The 26,915-nt window shown below is 48.5% G+C and overlaps 1 protein-coding gene across 1 annotated transcript; it reads left to right on the forward strand.

Annotated features, from left to right (window-relative positions):
* Nucleotides 1-5,286: 5,286 nt before the first annotated feature.
* SLC45A3 (solute carrier family 45 member 3) lies at nucleotides 5,287-10,552 on the forward strand (the record flags this gene model as incomplete). The annotated part of the gene is made up of 4 exons (XM_079696475.1): nucleotides 5,287-5,458; nucleotides 6,226-7,011; nucleotides 7,720-7,985; nucleotides 10,115-10,552. 4 exons carry the CDS (start codon nucleotides 5,287-5,289, stop codon nucleotides 10,550-10,552), a joined length of 1,662 nt encoding a protein of 553 aa, XP_079552601.1.
* Nucleotides 10,553-26,915: the final 16,363 nt, after the last annotated feature.

Genomic DNA, 26,915 nt, shown 5'->3' on the forward strand with positions numbered 1-26,915 from the left:
GACTCTAAATCCCTGGCCTCTGGGCCCTGGGGAGGCAGGAGCTAGGGAGCAAGTCTGGATGGGGGTGGGGTCTTCTCTCTGCTGATGCTCCAGCCCCTGTTCTTCTGTCTTACAGTTCCCTCGAGGTGGAAAGGTTGCACTCTGAGTGGGGTTCTCAGGTGTCTGTGGGAGCACTGGGAGGCTGTGGATCTGGGCTCTTCGTGGAAATCACTGTTGCCTTCGGTAGGGTAGGGTTGTGGGGAGCAGACCCTCGCTTCTTTGGAAGTACGCGTTTGAGCTCAGAGAATCAGAGGCTAAGTATGTGTTGGAAGGCATGGAAGCCGTGCCTAGACTAGTCCTGTGTCCCCTCTCCCTAGCTTCCCAGGCAGAAATTCCCACAGCGCAGCATCCCTGATGAGGGGGTCTGTCACGGTGGACAGCTCATTGCCTCACAAGGATGTTCATTTCCCGTCTGCTGTCTGGCCAGCGCAGGCTCTTTCTGGGCTGTCCCAAGACTCCTGTGGACCTGCCGTGAGGGCAGAGCTCATTTTGGGTGTGCAGTGTGCTGGGTTTTAAGAGGTAAGGCCAAGGGCACTCACTGGTCCTCTAGGACTTCTTCTGTGCCCCCAACCCAGAGGATCTGGGAGAGCACAACTTGGAATGAGATTCTGGGGTCCAGCCCGGTGTGGAGGAACAGGGGTCCCCCCTCCCGTGCAGTCTCACATCCTCTACCTGTGGGCTTCTCCCCACCTGCAGTCCTGGCCTGGGCCAGATGGCCTGGGCTGGGGTGTGCATTAGGGAGATTGGCCTGGAGTGACCCCACCCCTTTCCCTTTCTGCAGCTGAGTCATTATTCCTCGTGGCTGGCCTACCCCATCCCCAGTTCCCTTCTCTGCAGGGAGGGGCTTCCCAGTGGCCGCGTGAGAAAGAGCACAGTCTTTGTGAGCGTGGAGGGAGGACGCAGGGTCGCCCGCTCGCGGGGTCAGGGTGCGGCCGTTTGATGTGCCTGGCCGGCTGTGGGGACACTGGCCCGCATAAAGAGGCCATAGAATTGCTGCCTGACACTGGCCCGCTGCGGGGCTGCCCCCAGCCCGGCTCCCTCTGACCTCTGTCCTTCAGCAGAGGGAATCTGCTCCCCCAGCTCCACCTCAGCCGCGAGGGGTGGCAGGAGCCCCTTTGAAAGCCCTCAAAGGCCTCTTTATATATCCCTCTGACACTCCCTTCCCAGAGGAGCTATACCAGGAGGTGCCTTTCCTCCTGCCTCCTCCACTCTTGAATTTTGGAGAAAGTTCAGGCCAAGTTTGTTCCTGTTGCTCAGTTTCATTTCCCTGTGCTCCCTGCTGGGGCCTAACCTGAGGTAGGGGGGTGGGCAGGGATGGGGCATTCCAGCCTGGGAGGCTCTGTCCCATCCACTCACCACCTTTGAACGCTTAGGAGAGCTGCCCCCTCTGGGGGTCGGGCTGGAATTTCCTTGGTGCGTGGGGGGATGGGGGTAGGCACTTAGGTCTTTCCTATCTCTTCCACCTCCCACTCCCAGGCTGCTTTCAGCCATTTATTCTGTAGGTAAGCATTTCCCAGGCCCCTTCTCATGCTAGGGTGGGTGCTGGAGAGTTGCCGTGGAGCCTACAGCCTGCTCTGGGGGTGCACTCGAAGTCTCCCGGTATCTGGAGCTGGGTAGGTAAAATGCAGGTTCCCTGAACGTGCCCACGGCTCTCAGTCTCCCAGGGCTGGAGCTCTGCGCCCCCAAGGGTGAGGGAAGATGGCCTGGAGCAGAGCTCCCTAAAGGTTCCCAGAAGTCTCGGGTTTCCTCCAGCTTTCTTGCTGTCCCGTTATCAGGGGGCCCAGAAAAGGGCGGAGATATTTGGACCTTGAGAGGGACTTGTCCTCCTTAGAAGGCTGCTATTCACAAGGTTAGGCCAGACTCCCCCTTTCATGTACCTCCACTTCCCTCCTCTTCCCGCCCCCTCCCCACCAGGTGAGCCCTCAGGGGCTGGCTCCTCTGGTTGATCTTCTGTTTGCCGGACAGGGCACTGCAGGAGCAGTGGGGCAGGAGGATCTGAGTCAGAAGCATCTCTGAGGCTGGAGGGGAGGTTTGGATCCTGTTTCCCCACCTGTATTCCTGCGGAGGCAGGGGAGCTCCTGAAACAGCGGGACCCAACGGGGATCTGTCACTTTCAAGCTTTGGGAAGAAGTGTGCCCTGGGGCTGTGGATTGGAGTGGGTGTGACAAACTGCTTCCTGTTCCCCTCTGAACCTGGGACCCTGGGGCCTGGGCTTTTCTGTTTGGGTCCCTGGGAAGAAGGCTCTGGAGGGGCCGCTGGTGACTTGAGCTTGTGCTGTGGGAGTCCTCTGTAGTTTCTTCCATCTGAGGGCTGGGGTGGGGATGCAGTGGGGGAGGCTGGGGCACTGGGGAAGGTGTAAGGAGGAGAAAGGGGGCGCTTTGAAAGGGAGAGTATTCTTCCGGGCTTGGACTTTTCTCGGGCACTTCTGGGCTGGGAAGAGTCAAGTCTGTGGTGGCAAGAGTGCCCAAAAGAGGGAGGACGGGCTCAGCAACCTAAGAGGAGAGGGGTGCAGAGCAGGGCTGGAGCCCGCCCACTTCCCACCCAACTCCTTTCAAGGAATTCCTTACCTGGCCCAGCCCCTGGTCACTGGGTAAAGCACCTCTGGGGGGTGGAGAGAGGTGCTGGGAGGGGGAAGCAGCTGGGCGGGCGGGGGGAGGCGCTGGGCTGTAGGAGGATTTTGCCTTTCTCCCTCGTGGGCTGTGGAGGTCCTGCTTGGTCCTGGGAGTGGGGAGCTGGATTCAGGGAGGGAGGGAGGAAGTCAGGTGGGGTGATTAATGGCTGCTGGAGAGCTGCGATTTATTTAAACCACAGGAAGCAACCAGGGCTTGGGTGCATGTTGTGGGAGAGGCCGCGTCTGATAAAGTCTGTTTGTTCAGGGAGGACCTGGTCCCTTAAAAACCCAGGGCAGGTGAGTCTCCAGGGCCCTCCCAGACTGAGGGTGGGGAGTGGAATGGGCTGGAAGCCTTTTGACCCAGAACCCTTCCCTCCAGGTCGGATAGCGCCACCCGTTGGTCTCCGCAGCCCCCTGCTTTCCTTCCGGGGGTGCCATGGCAATACAGCAAGTGGGGAGAACTTGAGCCGAACACACAGCCACCCAGCTAAGGCTGTTGTCTGGCCCCCCACAACCCACTTTTGGGACCGTGTGGGTCAATGTTTTCTCCCCATGCCACCCCCATAGGAGTCTGTGCCTCTTCCCAAGTGGATGGTCTTGGTCTTAGTGGAACTTGGGGGAGGCGGCTGCCTAGCCTTGTCTGAAGTCCCTTCCTTGGTCTACAAGCTGCAAAGCCCTGGAAGGCAGTTACAGAACGGACACATCTTACCCAGGATTGATGGCCGTCTGTTTTCTTTGTGGCACTGCTCAGAGAGCACCTACAACATGCTTCGTAACACAGAAGTCCCTGCCGGGCTTAGTGATATTTGAAACGATAAAAGAAGTTGAAGCACCAAGTCATGAGATGCTGAGATTGGAAGAGGGCATGAATGAGGGCCGAGGGTGCTCCAGGAAGGCTCTCGGGTGGGCCCAGGCCCTTGGCAGTAAACCTTGCACGGGAGTAGTGCTCTTCAACAGCATCAATGGGGTTGAGCCGGTGAGGCTCGGGAAGGCACTCCAGACTCTAGCCACAAGTGGCGTGAAGCTCTGTCCACCCGTCTACACTGCCATGGGATGGATGACAGGTTGGGGGACTAGGGCCCACCCTCGATACCTTCTCTGCATAGCTGACTTGATTTCCCCTCTTTTGTGGTCACGTGTAAACAGCAGACTGCAGTGGGTGCCACAGTCAGGAAGCAAGACCTGGAGGGCCACTGCCTGTGGGTGGAGGACCCTGGGTGGGTACTCCCCTGGTGGGATGTCTGTGCACAGGAGGCCTAGCAGGAAGGGCTGTGAGGACGTCTCTGCTGAGAGTGGAGCCAGGTGGGGAGAGAGGAAGTCTGCCCCGGGGGTCACGGGCAGCACCTCAGTGGCTGCCAGGTGGTGCGGTTTCATGCCCCTGTGAGGCTGGAACCTGGGACCGGCCCCACTGTCCCCTGACAGTTGAGCAGCGCTTGTGGAAATATGTCCTCCCCATAGACGTTGAGCATGGAGAGAAACTCAAGGTGGAGGTTTTCAGGCCTAGGTTCTTCCAGGGGAGCGCTTTTTAAATGGTTTCAGTGACAGGTTAAAACCCAACCCGACAAACCACAGCCTCTCTTGTCTTCCTTCTTGTCCTCGTCCTTGGGGTGGAGTTATGGTGCAGCATGGCTTGTGGCCAGGTAGTATGGGATAGGAAGTGTGACTCTTTTTTTTTTTTTTTTTTTTTTTTTTGTGGTACGCGGGCCTCTCACTGTTGTGGCTTCTCCCGTTGCGGAGCACAGGCTCCGGACACACAGGCTCAGCAGCCAAGGCTCACGGGCCCAGCTGCTACGCGGCATGTGGGATCTTTCCGGACCGGGGCACGAACCCGCGTCCCCTGCCTCGGCAGGCGGACTCTCAACCACTGCGCCACCAGGGAAGCTCAGGAAGTGTGACTCTTAATGAAGGGGAATTGAACAGCCCAGCTTTGGGAAGTAGAGAGAGAAAAGAGAACAAACCAGGACTGGCAGAGGGTCTCCAGGGGGCACCCTAGTAACAGTGCCTCGGGAACTGGGAATTCAGCTGGTTTTATTTATTTATTTTTTTTCCTTCAATACTAGGAAACGAGGGCAATTGCAAAGATATTCCAAAACAGAGAGTTACTGACATCTAGTTGGCTCTGGCATGTACTGAGGTTTAAAAATAATATTTACCTTATTAATATGTCAACCTTAGGCTAGTATTAACATGCACTTCCTGATTGGCCAGTAGTGGGTGACACCTGGGTGGCAGGGCCACACCATCAGCCTGGGAGTGAACGAGATTCAGAATTCAGAGCAAATCCTGGAGGTCAGATTCCTGGGAATCTCTGTGTGTGTGATTGTCCCAGCTCTTTTAATATTCTGTGTGTGTGATTGCCCCAGCTCTTTTAATATTCTGTGTGTGTGATTGCCCCAGCTCTTTTAGGATCTGAGTGTTGAGATATGTCCCCACCGAGGCACCCCACGACGAGAGACAGGCGGTTAACATGGCTGAGAAACTAGACCTGCACGGAGGGCCCGCAGAAATGGGTTTCTGGCTGAGTCCTACGCGGTCGGTGGCAGCAAGGAGGAGAGGCCTAGGCGTCTGGAGCAAGGCTGAGACGGAGCAGTCCTGGAGTGTGTGAACAGGCCAGAGCCCTACCTGCCTGGCGCATCATGGTCCAGAGGCTGTGGGTGAGCCGCCTGCTGCGGCATCGGAAAGCCCAGCTCCTGCTGGTCAATCTGCTGACCTTCGGCCTGGAGGTGTGCCTGGCTGCAGGTATCACCTACGTGCCACCCCTGCTGTTGGAAGTGGGGGTAGAGGAGAAGTTCATGACCATGGTGCTGGGTGAGTCCCCACATCCTCCTTCCCTCCTGCTCCAGATATATGTCCCCTGGGGAAGTTGGGCGACAGGGCCTTTGCCCAAAGAGCTGCTTGGAGGCAGAGGTGGCTGCCTGCTGTCCCTGAGCCTGGTGGGTCAGCGTGGCTGGGGAGGGGGTGACCCTGGGCTCAGGGGGTCTGAGAGATAGAAAAGGGTACAGGGACGTTCCCTGGTGACCTCTGTATCCCTGGTCCCTACGCCATGCATGGCCCACGGGAGACACTGGAGAAACTGCCCTTTGTAATTCATACCTGTGGTCTCATCTAATTCCTGCAGCAACGCTTTGAGGTTACCCATTTCACAGAGAAGATGATGGAAGCTAATAAGTGGTTAGGTGACTTAGGCCGCTGGACGGCTAGCTTAGCTGCTGATTAGTAGGGTCGGGACCACCCTCAGCCCCCACCGCCAGGCTCTTTCTTGCCGCTAGGGCAGGGGCTGGGCTCCTAACTGCGGACGAATTCTGTAAAAGCCACGGAGGGCAAATGTCATCATCATGTGGCTCCCAGGAAGAGGGGGCTCTGTCAGGATGACAGGCTCTGGGGTCAGACTGCCTGTTGAAACCATGCCTGTGCACGGCGATCACTGGTCAGTTGGGGCAGTAGTGATCCTAGTTGTGAGGAGTAAATTGGGGTCCTGTGAAGTACTCAGCACAGCCCCAGTACACAGTCGGTACCCTCCCCCCTGCCCCTTCTGGGCCCCAGCCTCCAGCTCATGCTACTTGCCCTTCTTGCAGGCATCGGTCCAGTGCTGGGTCTGGTCTCGGTCCCACTCCTAGGCTCAGCCAGCGACCACTGGCGTGGGCGCTATGGTCGCCGGAGGCCCTTCATCTGGGCGCTGTCCCTGGGTGTCCTGCTGAGCCTCTTCCTCATCCCGAGGGCCGGCCGGCTGGCGGGGCTGCTGTGCCCGGACACCAGGCCCCTGGAGCTGGCACTGCTGATCCTGGGCGTGGGGCTGCTGGACTTCTGCGGCCAGGTGTGCTTCACTCCGCTGGAGGCCCTCCTCTCTGACCTCTTCCGGGACCCAGACCACTGTCGCCAGGCGTTCTCCGTCTACGCCTTCATGATCAGCCTGGGGGGCTGCCTGGGCTACCTTCTGCCTGCCATCGACTGGGATGCCAGTGCCCTGGCCCCCTACCTGGGCACCCAGGAAGAGTGCCTCTTTGGCCTGCTCACTCTCATCTTCCTCACTTGCGTGGCAGCCACACTGTTTGTGGCTGAGGAGGCAGCGCTGGGCCCAGCCGAGCCAGTGGAAGGGCTGTCGGTCCCGTCTGTACCACCCCACTGCTGCCCGTGCCACGCCCGCCTGGCTTTCTGGAACCTGCGCGCCCTCTTTCCCCGGCTGCACCAGCTCTGTTGCCGCGTGCCTCGCACCCTACGCCGACTCTTCGTGGCCGAGCTGTGCAGTTGGATGGCATTCATGACCTTCACACTGTTTTACACAGACTTTGTGGGCGAGGGGCTGTACCAGGGTGTTCCCAGGGCTGAGCCAGGCACCGAGGCCCGGAGACACTATGATGAAGGTAAGGCCTTGGCAGCCCGGGGCCCTGTTGTGGGAGCTGCCCTCCTGTGGATGTTCGGGTGCAGGGAGATGCCCACAGCCTGTGCCTGGGCTGGAAGCTGCGCATCTGGGCCCCGATTTCCCCATCAGGAAAATGGGCCAGTGTGCAGGCTGCGTGTGCAGCTGCTCAAGGAGCAGAGTGGCTTTGCTGCAGTCTCAGCAGAGCCTTGGGCTGATCGGAGAGTTTGATCAGTCATTGCCCCAACTTGATGGAGGAAGAGGCTGAGCTTATCTAAGGTCCAGAAGCTGGGCCTCGGGTTCGCCTGGCCTGAACTTCAGTGTGCCCTCTGCTCCCCTACTGACTTTCCAAATCGCCTTGCCAGCCCCTTCCAGCTCAGGCGTCTGGAATTCTATCTTGGAGCCCACGGCAGAAATGTCTTTGTGTTCCCTCTACCCCTCGTGACAAGCTGAGCACAGCCAACCCTTAGAACATCTTCCTTTGCCCTTAGCCAGTGGCTTTGGCCACATGCCCTGAGGTCAGTGGAAGAACCTACACTCCCGTTGCTATGGGTAGGGCAGGGGATGCTGGGGAGCACGTCTGGAAAATAGCAGGTCTTGGGCAGCAGGTGCCTGTGGCTCCTAATTCTGAGCACCTCTCCCCCCGCCCATGGTATTGGGTCCTTTTTCCCCCACCCCCTGTCTGATGGCCTCTTCCCCCTCCCCACTCCAGGGGTCCGGATGGGCAGCCTGGGGCTGTTCCTGCAGTGTGCCATCTCCCTGCTCTTCTCTCTGGTCATGGACCGGCTGGTGCAGCGATTCGGCACCCGGGCGGTCTATCTGGCCAGCGTGGTGGCTTTCCCTGTGGCTGCCGGTGCCACGTGCCTGTCCCGCAGCGTGGTGGTGGTGACCGCTTCAGCTGCCCTCACTGGGTTCACCTTCTCCGCCCTGCAGATCCTGCCGTACACGCTAGCATCCCTCTACCACCGGGAGAAGCAGGTACTCGCCCTGGCCGCTGAGTGGAGTGGGGTGGAGGGGCAGCTGACTAGCCCAGGACCGGTGTCTGGCAAGAGAAGCTGGAGAAGGAATTCTCTGATGGGAGAGGAAGCCTGTTGTAGCCCCAGGGCCAGAGACTTGGGCTGCGGAAGGAGGGTGTAGATTAGATTCTGGGAATGACTTCCTGGTGTCAGGACTATAAAGCACTTAAAGTGGATGATTGCAGGAAATGTGAAATCCTTCTCTGGAAATCCTGAAGAATCAGGCTAGCAGAAGCCCTCAGTCAGGGCTGAGTTGTTCTGTGCAGAGGCAGGGGGCTGGATCAGATGACCTCTGGGGCACCCGGCTTCAGCAGCCAGTGAGTGGGAAAGGTCTGGTGTGGGCCACGCCTCTCCTTATTCAGCGGAGGACCTTGTGAGTGACCCAGACCTTGCTTTGGTCTCGGAGATGGGGAAAGCTCCTTACCGCCCCTTCCCCTCTTTCGGTGTGTCTTCCTTTTCTGTTTAATTCTCTCTTTTCTTTTCCTGACTCACTCCTTTGCCTCATCCCCTCCCCCCGCCCCCATGGCGGATCTCTGAGCCTGATGCGCCTGACACCGCTCGCCTGGGCACTGTGTAAGTTGGGGGGCCTCCTTCCTGCCCAGCCCCACACTAACCAGCCCCTCCAGGGGCCCCCTTCTCTGGGAAGCCTCCTGATCAGGCTGTGTGGTCACGTTTGTTGTCTCCACTGGCCTCACTGAGCTACAGCCCTGGGTGCAGAGCTCTGCCCAGAGGGCAAGAAGTTGGGGCGTCCCAAGGAAAAAGAGATGCAGCCTGGCTTCATAGGGCTTCTAGACTGTAGGAAAGACATAGTCTGCCCCCTTGTAGGCCATGGGTGGGGTAGCTGGGAGGCTGGTTAAGTGAATAGGTAGCTGCAGGGGTGGGGGTGGAGGTGGGGCTTTGGGTTGGGGGAAGCTGGTCCCCGAGGCCCCTGTCAGCGCATTGATAACCTTCATCATCCTCCACGCTTTCCCGCCCTGGTGGGGGGCTTGGGCTGGTGTCCAGAAGCCAGGCTTGGGCATGTGCCAGGGAATGTGCTGAGCTGGTCTTCCCTTCAGGCTGAGAACACGTCTGTCCCCAGGGGCCTCTCCAAGCTCCAGCCGCACTGATCTTTTGTGGGGTGGCAGGCAGGAGGTGAGGTCCCAGGCATGGTTGGCCCCGCACCCCATCTGTGTCTGCTTTGTCCACTTCTGGCTGCACCATGAGCCTTGGGATTCCCTGGTGTCAGGCTTGAGCTCTGCGGTGGCTCCCAGTGCTAATGCAGCTGACCCTGAGAGCTCTGTGTTAGGCGCTAGTGGGCCTGGGGAAAGTGGTCAGATGAGTTCTGGCCTCGTCCTTAGATAGGAGGGAGGCTCTGGGACATTGCGGGCAGGGCAGGGACAGGTCACACTGATCCAAGGCAGACAGTGAGAAGGAACGAGAAGGCTTCGGCCTGAGCACAGCTGGACCATGGGAGTCGGGAAGAGGGCGATTCTTTCTGTTCCTTGCTTCTTCCAGGCTGAGTCTGAGGACCCTCCCTGCCCCAGGCTGGGGCCGCAGATGTCACAGTAGGGCAGCAACTATAGCCTGGGCCTGGGACCCACAGTGGGAAGGGAGCGTCTCTCTGTGGAGGTTGACAAGGGTGTCCCAGTGGTGAGGTGGTAGGGGCAGAAGGAGGAGGGTTAGGAGCGTCTGTGTGGGGCTTTGGGGCCTCGGGGCCCCACCTTTGGACTTTGTTCCTCTGCTCTGACATGTCTCTCTGCCCACCTGTCTTCATTCTTCTGTGTCTTTCCTTTACCTTGGGGTTCTGTTCTCTTCCTAACCTGCAGTACTGAGTTTGTGTGTCACTTACTGATTCTAGGAGGGGCTAGAGGAGACCTAGACTTCTGGTTTCAGATGTCCCCTCCTGCCCCCCTGCCCCCCTTCTGAGGAGAATCCTCACTAGACCCAGACCAAGCAGGGTCTGCTCAGTTTTCTGACCTGCTGCCCGATTTTCATTAAGGCCTAGTGCCTGGTTTCTTCTAGCCCCTGGGATAAAGGCCAGGGCCTGTTCTCCTAGTTGGGGGATCCCATGCTTGGGTACATACCTGTCCTTGTGTGTTCCCCTCCCCCCAGGTTTTCCTGCCCAAATACCGCGGAGATGATGGAGGTGGTGCCAGTGAGGACAGCCTGATGACCAGCTTCTCGCCGGGCCCTAAGGCCGGATCTCCCTTCCCCAATGGACACGCGGGTGCTGGAGGCAGCGGCCTGCTCCCTCCTCCACCTGCACTCTGTGGGGCCTCTGCCTGCGATGTCTCCATGCGTGCAGTGGTGGGCGAGCCACCGGAGGCCAGGGTTGTTCCGGGCCGGGGCATCTGCCTGGACCTTGCCGTCCTGGACAGTGCCTTCCTGCTGTCCCAGGTGGCCCCGTCTCTGTTTATGGGCTCCATTGTTCAGCTCAGCCAGTCTGTCACTGCCTATATGGTGTCGGCTGCAGGTCTGGGTCTGGTTGCCATTTACTTTGTCACACAGGTGGTATTTGACAAGAGCGACTTGGCCAAATACTCTGTGTAGAGTACTTACAACCCACTGAGGGAGGACCTGCCTCACTGGGTCCCAGCTCTCCCTATTCCAGTCTCCCGTTGGCCCGGTAGGGCTGGGGGCTGGCCTTCCAGTTTCTATTGCTGCCAAAGTGGTGTGGCTCTCTGCTGCCTCCCTGTGGCAGTGAGGTGCATAGCTGCACAAGTAGGGGACTGGGGCTTCTTCCCTCCCACCTCTCCTCAGTCTTTAGGGCTGGCTGGCCGGAAGCTCTCCAGAAGGCTTCAGTCTGGACTTCCACAAGGAAAGAAGGGCAGGGCATTTAATTAACTCTGTGCACTGGAATGCAGGCCTCTGCCGGGGGATCACCCAGGCTCAGGGTTAACAGCTAGTGTCCTGGTTGAGAAATACCCAGAGAAGGGATTTGGGGAGCTGAGTAAACTCAGCCACCTGGTCTCCTACAACCAAGGCCTCTTATCCCATAGGTTCTCCCAGTGTCGCTCTTGCATGGGAGTTTGTAATGTGAAACGCTCCTCTACCGGATTTGAAAGTATGAAAGTTATTGGGGGTCGCGGTCCCGAGGGGAGAAGGGAAGCTGCCTAGCCCCACAGCGCCACCTCTCTCCAGTTCCCCCTCCCCTGCATTTTATTAGGACTTGGCTTGTTGGCCCCTGTGTTGCCATCACAGGGACATGGGTTTTTAAATAATTAACTTATTTATTTAAGTAGAAGGGGAATCAAGGTGTTTAGGGGTTGGGTAGGATGAGGTCCCTAATGACTAGGTCCCCTGAGACGATTGGTTATTGGGCTGAGAATTGTCAGAATCTCCTTCTCCTGGAGTGATTGGTCTGGCCCCAGAACTGCCTAACCCTGAGCCTGGAAGCTCTGCTTACCCCAGCTGATATCCCAAATCCTGTTACCCAAGGCGGGGAGGGCTGGGGAAAGGTGAAGGGTGGGGCTTCAGGTCTCAGCAGACTCCGTAGCCTCCCCTCCCCTCCCCTCTTGGCCCTGCCGTCCCCCCCCAGCTCCCCTCTGCTCCCTCTAGGACTGGGCTGATGAAGGAGCTGCCCAACCCCACCTTTCCCCACTGGCTCCACAGCCCTCTCCTTGGGGCTGTTTTGGGACCAGAAGCACAGAGTGTGGCTCCTTGAGCCTTTATCCGTCTCAGCCCCCAGGGCATATCTGTGCTTGGGGAATCTAGCACAGAAACTCAGGAGCACCCCCTGCCTGGGCTAAGGAGGTCTTATCTCCAGCGGCTTTAAGTGCCGTTTGCAATAATGTTATGTCTTATTTATTTAGTGGAGTAAATATTTTATACTGTATGTGAGCAATCAGAGTATAATGTTTATGGTGATGAAATTAAAGCCTTCTTATATGTTTAATTGGTCTTTGTGTCTTTTCTGAGCGGAAAAGACCAAATCTCTCTCAAATTACCCACCCGCAGCTTCCTTCTCATCAGGACCGTTTGGCAGCTTCAGTTCCCAGCACCACCAGCAGGTGGAGCCATAGACCAACACTTTTTTGTCCTTTGGCGATTGGGTGTGGCTGTGCTTCCCCAGAATTGGGGAGTCCCTTTGAGGGTGAGGGAGAGGGCGGGAGAGTAAGAAGTATAGAGAGTGGGGGCATTTTCCTTCTCAAATGGCTCGCGGTGTGGCCAAGGAGATGGAACAAGCACGCATTATCAACCACAGCAATAGGAAGCCCCTGGCATGTATGGGTGAGGATTCGACACCACTGTGCCTGGGTTCCCACCCTTTCCCACCTCCTTCACCCTTCCTGCCAGGCTCAGGTCAAGTTCAGTCTTCTCAGCCTTGCCACTTCCTCACCCCTCCAAACTTAACCGGCCTTCCTGTCCCTTAAATTCAAGTGGTCAGTATAGTTAACACCCTAGCTTTATTTTTTAAATGTTCTATGTTTTATTTAACTTTCTATTAGTTTTCAAACATACACAGGAAATGAGCCTGGTGATAATGAACCCAACATCAACATTTATTAACATTCTGCCATTTTTATTTCATCTATTTTCCCTCCCCCCCGCCCCAGGGTATTTTTAAAGCATATAGCAGATACAATTTTACTTCACCTGAAAATACTTCAGAATGTATCTTTAAGAAATAGGACTTTTAAACAACTTGATCACAATACCATGAATATATTCAACAAACAGTAATTCCTTATCATCAATCACCCAGCCCATGTACATTTTTCCCCAACTGCCTTGAAAATGTCTTTTTACAGCTGGTTTGTTCAAATCAAGATCGAAGAAAAACAACTATTAATTTGCATTTAGGTTGCCTCTTAGGTTTCTCTTAATCTCTAACAGTTTCCCTCTTTTTTTTTTAAATGCCATTCATTGGTGAAGAAACAGCCATTTTTCCTACAAAATTGTCTACATTCTATGTTTGGCTGACTGTATCCTCAGTGTTATTTAAAATGTTCCTTCTTCCCCCCTTCCCCCCATAATCTGGTAATAAGATCTAGAGGCTTGGTTAGATTCAGATTTGATTGTCCCATCAGAGGGACACAGGCCTTTAAATGTTTAACTTAATACCTCTGTACACTCCTACATAATTTTGAAGAAATTTCAGGTATCATATTCCATTCCTAAATATTTCAGGATGTATTTCAAAAAGATAAGCACTTATTTTAAAAAAAAGTCACTTTGCTATTATCAGATGAAAAAAAAAATTCCTTAGTATAATCAAATATCCAGTCAGTGTTCACATTTCCCTGTCTCATAAATTTTTTTGTATAATTTTTGTTCAAACTGAAACCTAAATAAGTTCCTTATGTTGCAGTTGGTTGACGTGTCTCTTAAATCTCTTGTAATTCACAGGTACCTCCTCAATTTTAATTTTTTTCCTTGCAATTCATTTGTTAAGGAAACTAGATTGTTGTCCCATAGATCATCTGGATTTTGCTGATTGCATCCCTGTGGTGATATTTCACGTTTTTATTGCCCTTCTATTTTCTGTAATTGCTCTTCTATTTTGGTAATTATAGTCAGAGACCAGATCAGATTTGGTTTTTTTGTTTTTGCAAGAATACTTAATAGGTTTGTGTACCTCCATAGAAGGGAATATGTATTGTCTGCTTGTCTTCCTTTTTTGATGTTAGTAACATTGATATCTTAGACCCATTTTTTCATAGGCATTGGAAAATTATGATATTCTTTTATTTCCTAAAGAAATGCTGGACTCCTTCCTTATATTTACCAGTTTTCAAAATTATGAATTGGTTAACTCCTAGTGATGACAGAGGTTTTTCCCTTTAATGTCATTATGTATTCATGTGTTTAAACATATGTGATATGTTTCAATCCTTTGCATTTGCTATTCATGTTCAAATTGTTCCCATCTTTGGCCAGTGGGAGCCTCTTCAAGTTGATTTCTTTGAGTCCTTTTGACAAACTTCTAAATGGTCTTTGAACGCTGCTTTGCTTTCTGGCATGACTAGATGCCCTGGCTCATCTTGTATATTTCTTGCCATAGACCTGGAATGAGCTATTTTCTCTAAGGGTCTCTGATTGCTTTTTATGGAAAAAGGTTTTTTTCCCACGGAGACCATAATATCGGCATTGGGAGTACTTGTTACTAGGTTGATCATTGGTTTTAGGTCTTTTCAGTGGACAAAGCTAGGAAAAACATTTTTTTAATGTAAATACGTGGTGAGTTTCTGCTGATATTTCCAATTCAAATTCAGGATTCTAGATTATATATGTTTATATATCTACATACATGTGTATTTTACTTCTCTATCTAATCTCTACCACACTGAAACAGAGCTGAAGGCCTGGCCCAAGGCTTTCAGCATGTATGTGTGTATGTGTGAGAAGAAGCAAAAAGAACCACCAGTCAGGCATTAATGTCAGCCTGTCTGTGCCACCAGAACGTAGAACCTGGCCCAGAAGGCATGTTCATTCTTTCTCCTGATCCAAGGGAGAAAGAATGAACACTTGGGCAAACTGTTTCAGAATACATAAAAGGAGACTGGGAATCATTAGGGAACAGGAAACTTGGGCTCAGAGAGGTTTTTCTTTTCTTTCTTTTTTTAAAAATTGAAACATAGTTGACATACAATATTATGTTAGTTTCAATGTACTACATAATGCTTTGATATTTGCATACATTATGCAGTGATCACCACAATAAGTCTAGTGACCATCTGTCCCCATACAAAGCTATTACAATATTATTGACCATATTCCTTATGCTGTATGTTACATGCTCATGACTTATTTATTGTGTAACTGGAGGGTTGCACCTCTTAATCCCCTTCATCTATTCCGCTGCCCCCTGGCCCCCTTTCCCTTCTGGGAACCATCCATCATTCCCTGTGTCTGTGAGTCTGGTTTTGTTTTGTTTTTTAGATTCCACGTATAAGTGAGATCATGCACTGTTTGTCTTTCCCTGTCTGATATTTCACTTAGCATAATACCCTCTAGAGCCATCCATGTTGTCACAAATGGCAAGATTTCTTTTTTTTTTATGGATGAGTAATATTCCAGTGGGGTGCGTGTGTGTGTGCGTGCGTGTGTGTGAGTGCATGCACATATGTACACGTATACCATATCTTCTTTCTTCGTGTGTGTGTGGAGCTGTACTGCATGGCTTGTAGGATTTTAGTTCCCTGACCAGGGATCAAACCCGGGCCCTTGGCAGTGAAAGCGTGGAGTCCTGACCACTGGACTGCCAGGGAATTCCCACCACATCTTCTTTATCCATTCCTCTATTGATGGACACTTAGGTTGCTTCCATATCTTGGCTACTATAAATAATGCTGCAGTGCACCTTGGAGTGCATATATCTTTTAATTCAAAATCAGTAATTCAAGTGTTTTTGTCATCTTCAGGTAAATACCAAGACGTGAAATTGCTGGATCATATGACAGTTCTATTTTTAATTTTTTGAGGAACCTCCATACTGTTTTCCATAGTGGGTGCACCAATTTACATCCCCAACAATATACTAGGATTCCCTTTTCGCCACATCCTTACCAACACTTGTTGTTTGTTGTCTTTTTAATAATAGCCATTCTGACTGGTGTGAGGTGATATCTCACTGTGTGTGTGGTTTTTTTTTTAATTAAATACTTTTAAAAATTTTTGGCTGCATTGGGTCTTCATTGCTGCACGCGGTCTTTCTCTAGTTGCGGCGAGCAGGGGCTACTCTTTGTTGTGGTGCACGGGCGTCTCGTTGCAGTGGCTTCTCTTGTTGTGGAGAACGGGCTCTAGAGCGCAGGCTCAGTAGTTGTGGTGCACAGGCTTAGTTGCTCCGTGGCATGTGGGATCTTTCCGGACCAGGGCTCGAACCCGTGTCCCCTGCATTGGCAGGCAGATTCTTAACCACTGCGCCACCAGGGAAACCCAGTATGGTCATTTTAACAATGTTAATTCTTCCAATCCTGATCACAGTGTATCTTTTCACCTGTTTGTTGTCTTCAGTTTCTTTCGTCATAGTTTTCCAAGTACAAGTTGTTTACCTCTGTGGTTAGGTTTGTTCCTACGTACTTCACTCACTTTGATGCAGTTAACTTCAGAGGGCCTTTTCTAGCACAAGTTTTCAATATTGGGGACCAGCTAAGCCAGCTCACAGGCTGTGAGGCCTTATGTTGGTAGCGCCTCAGTTTTTGTTTTTGTTTTTAATATATTGGAGTATAGTTGATCTACAACGGTAGTTCCTCAGTTTTAAACTACATTCTTCACAGAAACACCAACTTACTAAGAAGTACAGAAGGGGAGGAAAGAAGCAGGAAGAAAGGGGACTCTGGAAAGGAGGAGGAAACTTCAAGTAAGCTCAAAGACATCACAAATAACATTTACTGAGTCCTTTTCATGTGGGGTCTCAGACGAGTGCAACCTGGCCAGTGCCCTTAAGGAAAATTTAATTTAGGTGGAAAGGAATAAGCATGGATGAATCAAATGTTCATAGATGTATCAGGTGGGCTGTACGTGGAAAATTCAGAACATGAACCAAAGATACTAACAGAGTTTAGAGAAGGGAAAGTGATTTTTTTGTGGTGGAGAGAGGAAGGCTCTCTGGCCTCATCATGCTGGATCCTGCCCATCTCCCAGAGGGAGATGAAGCCCTGGGTCCTGGCTTGTGGTTTGAGCCCAGGAATTGGAAAAAGGGGGGTTGGAGTGGGGTTAGATGGGCAGTGCTCCATCTTTTGTACATTCATGGGTCTTCCTTTCCGGCCTGGGTGCCTCTCCCTGCAGAGCCAGTTACAGTGAGAAAGGAGAGCAGGAAGAGTAGGGGTGGAAACATCCCATGGGCGGGCAGCTTGGATCTCGGGTTACTTCTTGTGCAGCTGGGGAAAAAGCCCTTGGTTTCCAGGATCAGATTTGATTACAGCAGCCTGGCAGTTTTGTCACTGTTGGCTGGAGGGCTGTTCAGAGTAGGAACTTTCTGACATCCAACACTGTCACTAGATCTCCACACACGTTAGGAGGTAGCTTGCTGTGCCCTGGTGACCAGGTCACTTGACCTCAGTCTGCCCCTTCCTAACATTTGACCTTCAACAAGTCATTCTAGGACTTCCCTGGTGGCTCAGTGGTTAAGAATCCGCCTGCCAATGCAGGGGACAAGGGTTCAAGCCCTGGTCTTGGAAGATCCCACATGCCACGGAGGAACGAAGCCCGTGCGCCACAACTACTGAGCCTGTGCTCTAGAGCCCATGTGCCACAACTACTGAAGCCCACGCGCCTAGAGCCCGTGCTCCGCAACAAGAGAAGCCACCGCAATGAGAAGCCCGCGCACCGCAACGAAGAGTAGCCCCCACTCGCCGCAAACAGAAAAAGCACGCACGCAGCAAGGAAGACCCAACACAGCCCAAAATAAATAAATTAATTAAAAAACCCAAAAAACAAACAAACAAAAAAAACAAGTCATTCTACTATGTGTAAAATGAGGGGGTTAATGGACCATCTCTACAGACACAGCTCTAGACTTCCACGCTCCACAGTTCCCTGCCCTGTGTTCCCCTCCCCAGGATACTGTTTAGCACTTTATAGTCCCCAGTTAATGCTCTCCCCTTCCCTTCTTCCATCAAATAATACTTGTCTATCTTCCTATATGCTGGACTCTATGTGTGCCCTGGGGCTGTGGCACTGAAGACTCAATCACCGGCAGCTCAGATGGGGCTGTGAGGAAGCAGACTGGGAGCAGCCTCCTGCCCGCTGAGGGGCCTCCATCCTGGAGAGGAAGCGGGCTCCAGGGAAGCAAGGCGTGGGTCCGCCAGTGAGCAGCCGCCCGCACCCTGAGATGACCTCACCATCTGGCACGATTTCTCCCAGTGACGTGGAGAGAGCAGGTAGGCAGGGGACCCTGTTATCCTTCTTTCACCAGTGACAAAACTGAGGCTTGCTAAGATGATGTGACTTGTCCAAGGGCACACTGACTCAGGGCTGTTTTTGTTCTACCATCACCAATTTTAAATGGTGGAGGTGAGGGGTAAGTAGGAAGCCTCTGCGTTATCTTTGCAGCTCTTCTGTAAATCTAATATTCTTCCAAAATAAAAAGGTTCTTTCGTCTTTCGACCCGTCTCACCACCTTCTGAAATATAACAACAAAATCAATTAGTCAACCATTACTGTTCACTGAACACCTGATAGGTATAAGGCTCCATGGTAAGTATAACCAGGGGGGTAATGAATATGTATCAAACGTGGTCCTTGCTCTCTGTGAGTTCTCAGGTTTCCCCATAGAAAAATAAGACATGTTCAAATGAAAAGTTATTTCTAATGGTACAAGGCAGTTTGATAAGTGCCAACAATACATAGGAGTACAAGGGAGATGGGGAGAGAAACCACTGCTAGGAGGATGTTTTTTTTAATAGGGACAAAGATTATTTCCTTCTACAAAACAAGTTCAGTGTTTTTGACTTAATGAATACTTTTGAAATACATGAGCACTTTAATCAATAGTACATTCATTTTCTCAGGCTTCCTGCATTAGTCATAAAGAAAACCACCAAGTCACATTGATTCTACATCCTAAATATCTCTCACACTGATTGCCTCACTGCTAACCTCACTGCCACTGTCATGTTGTCCCTCTCCTGGGCCAATTCATTAACCATAGCCATCTCCCTTTATCTGGTCTAATCTCCACTCACACTGACTCCCGCTGCCATTAGGTCCATGCTTGTACTGCAGCCTGAGTTAATTTCCCATGCACTGAGCTGACAGCCCCATGCTTGGGTGCAGGGGAACCTCAGGAGACTCACCTGAACATGGCTCCTTCACATGTGGCTCCATCCACCTCTTTATCCCCTTCATTGCCACCTCCCCATTCCCCCAGCCCCTGCTGGGGCTCCCCCAAACCCTGCTTCAGCCATAGTGAGTTTCTTCCCACTGCTCAACCAAACTTTGCTCTTATGAGCCTCAGTGCCTTTGCCATTGCTGCACTCTTCATGGAAAGCCCTCTGCCTCTTCTGTGCCTATGGGAATCGTGGTTATTCTCCAACCCTCAGCTTAAAAATCCCCTTCTCTTGTTCCCTGAAGTTAATCACTTCCTTCTCTGTCTTCCCATAACATACTGCTACTGTGCAACTCATGTATGTTGGACAAAAACTTGGCTTATCCACAGGATGGGGGAAAATATTTGCAAACGAAGCAACTGACAAGGGATTAATCTCCAAAATATACAAACAGCTCAGTAACAGAAAAACAACCCAATCAAAAAATGACTGGGACCAGAGGACAGACAGCAGAAGCAAGAAGAACTACAATCCTGCAGCCTGTGGAACAAAAACCACATTCACAGAAAGATAGACAAGATGAAAAGGCAGAGGGCTAGGTACCAGATGAAGGAACAAGATAAAACCCCAGAAAAACAACTAAATGAAGTGCAGATAGGCAACCTTCCAGAAAAAGAATTCAGAATAATGATACTGAAGATGATCCAGGACCTCCAAAAAAGAATGGAGGCAAAGATCGAGAAGATGCAAGAAATGTTTAACAAAGACCTAGAAGAATTAAAGAACAAACAAACAGAGATGAACAATACAATAACTGAAATGAAAACTACACTAGAAGGAATCAATAGCAGAATAACTGAGGCAGAAGAATGGATAAGTGACCTGGAAGACAGAATGGTGGAATTCACTGCTGTGGAACACAATAAAGAAAAAAGAATGAAAAGAAATGAAGACAGCCTAAGAGACCTCTGGAACAACATTAAATGCAACAACATTCACATTATAGGGGTCCCAGAAGGAGAAGAGAGAGAGAGAGGACCCGAGAAAATATTTGAAGAGATTATAGTCGAAAACTTCCCTAACATGGGAAAGGAAATAGCCACCCAAGTCCAGGAAGTGCAGAGAGTCCCATACAGGATACACCCAAGGAGAAACACGCCAAGACACATAGTAATCAAACTGGCAAAAATTAAAGACAAAGAAAAATTATTGAAAGCAGCAAGGGAAAAATGACAAAAAACATACAAGGGAACTCCCATAAGGTTAACAGCTGATTTCTCAGCAGAAACTCTACAAGCCAGAAGGGAGTGGCATGATATCCTTAAAGTGATGAAAGGGAAGAACCTACAACCAAGATTACTCTACCTGGCAAAGATCTCATTCAGATTTGATGGAGAAATCAAAAGCTTTACAGACAAGCAAAAGCTAAGAGAATTCAGCACCACCAAACCCGCTCTACAACAAATGCTAAAGGAACTTCTCTAAGTGGGAAACACAAGAGAAGAAAAGGACCTACAAAAACAAACCCCAAATAATTAAGAAGATGGTAATAGGAACATACATATCGATAATTACCTTAAGTGTGAATGGATTAAATGCTCCAACCAAAAGACACAGGCTCACTGAATGGATACAAAAACAAGACCCATATATATGCTGTCTACAAGAGACCCACTTCAGACCTAGGGACACATACAGACTGAAAGTGAGGGGATGGAAAAAGATATTCCATGTAAATGGAAATCAAAAGAAAGCTGGAGTAGCAATACTCACACTAGATAAAATAGACTTTAAAATAAAGAATGTTACAAGAGACAAGGAAGGACACTACATAATGATCAAGGGATTAATCCAAGAAGAAGATACGACAACTATAAATATATATGCACCCAACATAGGAGCACCTCAATACATAAGACAACTGCTAACAGCTCTGAAAGAGGAAATCAGCAGTAACACAGTAATAGTGAGGGACTTTAACACCTCACTTACACCAATGGACAGATCATCCAAACAGAAAATTAATAAGGAAACACAAGCCTTAAATGACACAATAGACCAGATAGATTTAATTGGTATTTATAGGACATTCCATCCAAAAACAGCAGAGTACACTTTCTTCTCAAGTGCACATGGAACATTCTCCAGGATAGATCACATCTTGGGTCACAAATCAAGCCTCAGTAAATTTAAGAAAGTTGAAATCATATCAAGCATCTTTTCTGACCACAACACTATGAGATTAGAAATCAATTACAGGGGAAAAAAACATAAAAAACACAAACACATGGAGGCTAAACAATACGTTACTAAATAACCAAGAGATCACTGAAGAAATCAAAGAGGAAATCAAAAAATACCTAGAGACAAATGACAACGAAAACACGACGATCCAAAACCTATGGGATGCAGCAAAAGCAGTTCTAAGAGGGAAGTTTGTAGCAACACAAGCCTACCTCAAGAAACAAGAAAAGTCTCAAATAAACAATCTAACCTTACACCTAAAGGGACTAGAGAAAGAAGAACAAACAAAACCCAAAGTTAGCAGAAATCATAAAGATCAGAGCAGAAATAACTGAAATAGAAACAAAGAAAACAATAGCAAAGATCAATAAAACTAAAAGCCGGTTCTTTGAGAAGATAAACAAAATTGATAAACCATTAACCAGAGTCATCAAGAAAAAGAGGGAGAGGACTCAAATCAATAAAATTAGAAATGAAAAAGGAGAAGTTACAACAGACACCGCAGAAATACAAAGCATCCTAAGAGACTACTACAAGCAACTCTATGCCAATAAAATGGACAACCTAGAAGAAATGGACAAATTCTTAGAAAGGTATAACCTTCCAAGACTGAACCAGGAAGAAATAGAAAATATGAACAGACCAATCACAAGTAATGAAATTGAAACTGTGATTAAAAATCTTCCAACAAACACAAGTCCAGGACCAGATGGCTTCACAGGTGAATTCTATCTAACATTTAGAGAAGAGCTAACACCCATCCTTCTCAAACTCCTCCAAAAAATTGCAGAGGAAGGAATACTCCCAAACTCATTCTGTGAGGCCACCATCACCCTGATACCAAAACCAGACAAAGATACTACAAAAAAAGAAAATTATAGACCAATATCACTGATGAATATAGACGCAAAAATCCTCCACAAAATACTAGCAAACAGAATCCAACAACACATTAAAAGGATCATATACCATGATCAAGTGGGATTTATCCCAGGGATGCAAGCATTCTTCAATATACGCAAATCAATCAATGTGATACAGCATATTAACAAATTGAAGAATAAAAACAATATGATCATCTCAATAGATGCAGAAAAAGCTTTTGACAAAATTCAACACCGATTTATGATAAAAACTCTCCAGAAAGTGGGCATAGAGGGACCCTACCTCAACATAATAAAGGCCGTATATGACAAACCCACAGCAAACATCATTCTCAATGGTGAAAACCTGAAAGCATTTCCTCTAAGATCAGGAACAAGACAAGGATGTCCACTCTCACCACTATTATTCAACATAGTTTTGGAAGTCCTAGCCTTGGCAATCAGAGAAGAAAAAGAAATAAAAGTCATACAAATTGGAGGGCTTCCCTGGTGGCGCAGTGGTTGAGAGTCCGCCTGCCGATGCAGGGGACACGGGTTCGTGCCCCGGTCTGGGAGGATCCCACGTGCCGTGGAGCGGCTGGGCCCGTGAGCCATGGCCGCTGAGCCTGTGCTCCGCAAGGGGAGAGGCCACAACAGTGAGAGGCCCGCCTACTGCAAAAAAAAAAAAAAAAAAAAAAGTAATACAAATTGGAAAAGAAGAAGTAAAACTGTCACTGTTTGCAGATGACATGATACGGTACATAGAGAATCCTAAAGATGCCACCAGAAAACTACTAAGCTAATCAATGAATTTGGTAAAGTTGCAGGATACAAAATTAATGCACAGAAATCTCTTGCATTCCTATACACTAATGATGAAAAATCTGAAAGAGAAATTAGGGAAACACTCCCATTTACCACTGCAACAAAAAGAATAAAATACCTAGGAATAAGCCTACCTAGGGAGACAAAAGACCTGTTTGCAGAAAACTATAAGACACTGATGAAAGAAATTAAAGATGATGCCAGCAGATGGAGAGATATACCATGTTCTTGGATTGGAAGAATCAATATTGTGATAATGACTATACTACCCAAAGCAATCTACAGATTCAATTCAATCCCTATCAAATTACCAATGGCATTTTTTACGGAACTAGAACAAAAAAATCTTAAAATTTGTATGGAGACACAAAAGACCCCGAATAGCCAAAGCAGTCTTGAGGGGAAAAAATGGAGCTGGAGGGATCAGACTCCCTGACTTCAGACTATATTACAAAGCTACAGTAATCAAGACAATATGGTACTGGCACAAAAACAGAAATATAGATCAATGGAACAGGATAGAAAGCCCAGAGATAAACCCACGCACCTATGGTCAACTAATCTATGACAAAGGAGGCAAGGATATACAATGGAGAAAAGACAGTCTCTTCAGTAAGTGGTGCTGGGAAAACTGGACAGCTACATGTAAAAGAATGAAATTAGAACACTCCCTAACAGCATACACAAAAATAAACTCAAAATGGATTCGAGACCTAAATTTAAGATTGGACACTCTAAAACTCTTAGAGGAAAACATAGGAAGAACACTCTTTGACATAAATCACAGCAAGATCTTTTTTGATCCACCTCCTAGAGTAATGGAAATAAAAATAAACAAGTGGGACCTAATGAAATTTAAAAGCTTTTGCAAAGCAAAGGAAAGTACAAACAAGACGAAAAGACAACCCTCAGAATGGGGGAAAATATTTGCAAGCAAATCAATGGACAAAGGATTAATCACCAAAATATATAAACAGCTCATGCAGCTCAATGTTAAAAAAATAAACAACCCAATCCAAAAATGGGCAGAAGACCTAAATAGACATTTCTCCAAAGAAGACATACAGATGGCCAAGAAACACATGAAAAGCTGCTCAACATCACCAATTATTAGAGAAATGCAAATCAAAACTACAATGAGGTATCACCTCACACCAGTTAGAATGGGCATCATCAGAAAATCTACAAACAACAAATGCTGGAGAGGGTGTGGAGAAAAGGGAACCCTCTTGCACTGTTGGTGGGAATGTAAATTGATACAGCCACTATGGAGAACAGTATGGAGGTTCCTTAAAAAACTAAAAATAGAATTACCATATGACCCAGCAATCCCACTACTGGACATATACCCAGAGAAAACCATAATTCAAAAAGACACATGCACCTCAATGTTCATTGCAGCGCTACTTACAATAGGCAGGTCATGGAAGCAACCTAAATGCCCATCGACAGACGAATGGATTAAGAAGATGTGGTACATATATACAATGGAATATTACTCAGCCATAAAATGGAACGAAATTGGGTCATTTGTAGAGACGTGGATGAATCTAGAGACTGTCATACAGAGTGAAGTAAGTCAGAAAGAGAAAAACAAATATCGTATATTAACGCATATATGTGGAACCTAGAAAAATGGTACAGATGAACCGGTTTGCAGGGCAGAAATTGAGACAGATGTAGAGAACAAACGCATGGACACCAAGGGGGGAAAGCCGTGGAGGGGTGGGGCTGGTGGTGTGCTGAATTGGGCGATTGGGATTGACATGTATACACTGATGTGTATAAAATTGATGACTAATAAGAACCTGCTGTATAAAAACATAAATAAAATAAAATTCAAAAATCCAAAAAAAAAAAAATGACTGGAAGATCTTAGTAGACATTCCTCCAAGGAAGATATACGTTGACCTCCAAAGAAGGCCGAAAAGCACGTGAAAGATGCTCAACATCACTAATTATTAGAGAAATGCAAATCAAAACTGTAATGAGGTATCACCTCACACCAGTCAGAATGGCCATCATCAAAAAATCAACAAATAATAAATGCTGGAGAGGGTGTGGAGAAAAGGGAACCCTTCTACACTGTTGCTGGGAATGTAAATTGGTACAGCCACCGTGGAGAATAGTATGGAGGTTCCTTAAAAAAACTAAAAATAGAGCTATCATATGATCTAGCAATCCCACTCCTGGGCATGTATACCTGGAGAAAACCATAATTTGAAAAGATTCATGCACCCCAATGTTCAATGCAGCACTCTTTACAATAACCAGGACATGGAAGCAACCTAAATGTCCATTGACAGAGGAATGGATAAAGAAGATGTGGTACATATATACAATGGAAAATTACTCAGCCATAAAAAAGAACAAAATAATTCCATTTGCAGCAACATGGGTGGACCTAGAGATTGTCATATTGAGTGAAGTAAGTCAGAGAGAGAAGGACAAATATTGAATGATATCACTTATATGTGGAATCTTAAAAAATAGTACAAATAAACCTATTTACAAAACAGAAATAGAGTCACAGATGTAGAAAAAAATCTTATGGTTACAAGCGGGGGAAGGGGGAAGGGATAAATTGGGAGATTGGGACTGACATATACACACTACTATATATACAATAGATAACTAATAAGGACCTACTGTATAGCACAGGGCACTCTACTCAATACTCTGTAATGACCTATGTGGGAAAAGAATCTAAAAAAGAGTGGATATATGTATATGTATAACTGATTCACTTTGCTGTACAGCAGAAACTAACACAACACTGTAAATCAACTATATTCCAATAAAAATTTAAAAAAGAAACTTGGCTTATTCATCTAAAAATTCATTTCACAAACAATTTTTAAGTAGCCACCATGTGCCAGAGTTGTGGCAGGGTGAAAAGATAGGAACAGTCCCTGCCTTCTTGGAGGTCCCCAACCAGTGAGGAGTTTGGAGATGCACAGAAGCAATTACAGAATGTGTGACAATGCTGTGACAAGGGGCACAGGTCTAGGGGAGTGCATAGAGGGGCCCTCACCCGGTCTGGGATAAGGCTTGGTGGTAGCAGGTCAGAGAGGGCTTCCCAGGAGAAGCAATGGTAAATGAGATGGGCCCAAGCAGGCATTTGTAATCTGTTCCCCCAGCAAGTTTTTCCAGGGCTAAAGCTGCATCTTATTCATTGTTGTGTTGCCCCATATCTAGGTCTGTAGCTACACATAGTATTCAACGGGTCCTCAGTAAATTTGCTTGCTTGATTCAATGAATTGTTGAGCAAACAAAATCGATGGGCAAATGAAAGTCATCTTACTTTTAAGCAAGTGGACAACCTCAGTTTAACACCCCTGCTTCAGATATCGGGTGGTTTGTCTGAAGAGGAAGGCTGTGTTTTGCCTTTGCATTTTGCGTGGTTTATTGTAGTACTTCTTTTTGACCTTTAGATTCAGTTTAGTAATACTGTGTGAGTGGTTTCACATTTTTTTGGAGAGAGTTTGTGACTTTTGTTTCAGTATGTTATAGAAGGAAGTAGTTAATTTAATTTATTAATGTCTGTGAATTTTATGGATAATATTTTCCTTAAAATGCTTGTAAAATTTTCTTAACATAGAAAAAGAAAAATGAAAGTTGTAAAGTAGGAGTGCAAAGAAATTGTAGGGGTGGTGGGCAGGTGGTAGAGGGAAGGGGTGGAGTTAAATACCAAGGATGACCTTGCCTTTATGTCTGGGATTTCAAAGCCATTTCCCATCCAATGTCTCTCTTGTTCACAACCAGGGCCAGGCCTTTCGAGTGACCGTACTCTACTTCTACGAGTGTGATGGTTAATTTTATAAGTCAACTTGCTGGCCACAGGGTGCCCAGATATTTGGTCAAACATCATTATGGGTGTATTTGTGAAGGTGTCTGGGGATGAGATTAACACAAATTGGTAGGTGGAGTAAAGCAAACGTGGGTGGGCCTCGTCCAATCGGTAGAAGGCCTGAATAGAACAAAAAGGCTGACCTTCCTCTGAGTTAAATGGAGTTCCTTCGTCCTGACTGCCCTCAAATTGGGACATCAACTTTTTTTCCTGCCTTTGGACTCAAACTGAAACATCAGCTCTTCCTGGGACTTGAGCCTGCTGGCCTTCAGATTGGAGCTACACCACCGTTCTCCTGGTTCTCAGGCCTTCAGACTTGGACTGGAACTGCACCACTGGCTCTCCTGGGTCTCCAGCTTGCCAACTAACTCTGCAGATCTTAGGACTTGTCAGTCTCCATAATTGTGTGAGCCAATTTT

The sequence above is a fragment of the Hyperoodon ampullatus genome (assembly GCF_949752795.1).
Source record: "Hyperoodon ampullatus genome assembly, chromosome: 2".
In the NCBI taxonomy this organism is placed as follows: domain Eukaryota; kingdom Metazoa; phylum Chordata; class Mammalia; order Artiodactyla; family Ziphiidae; genus Hyperoodon; species Hyperoodon ampullatus.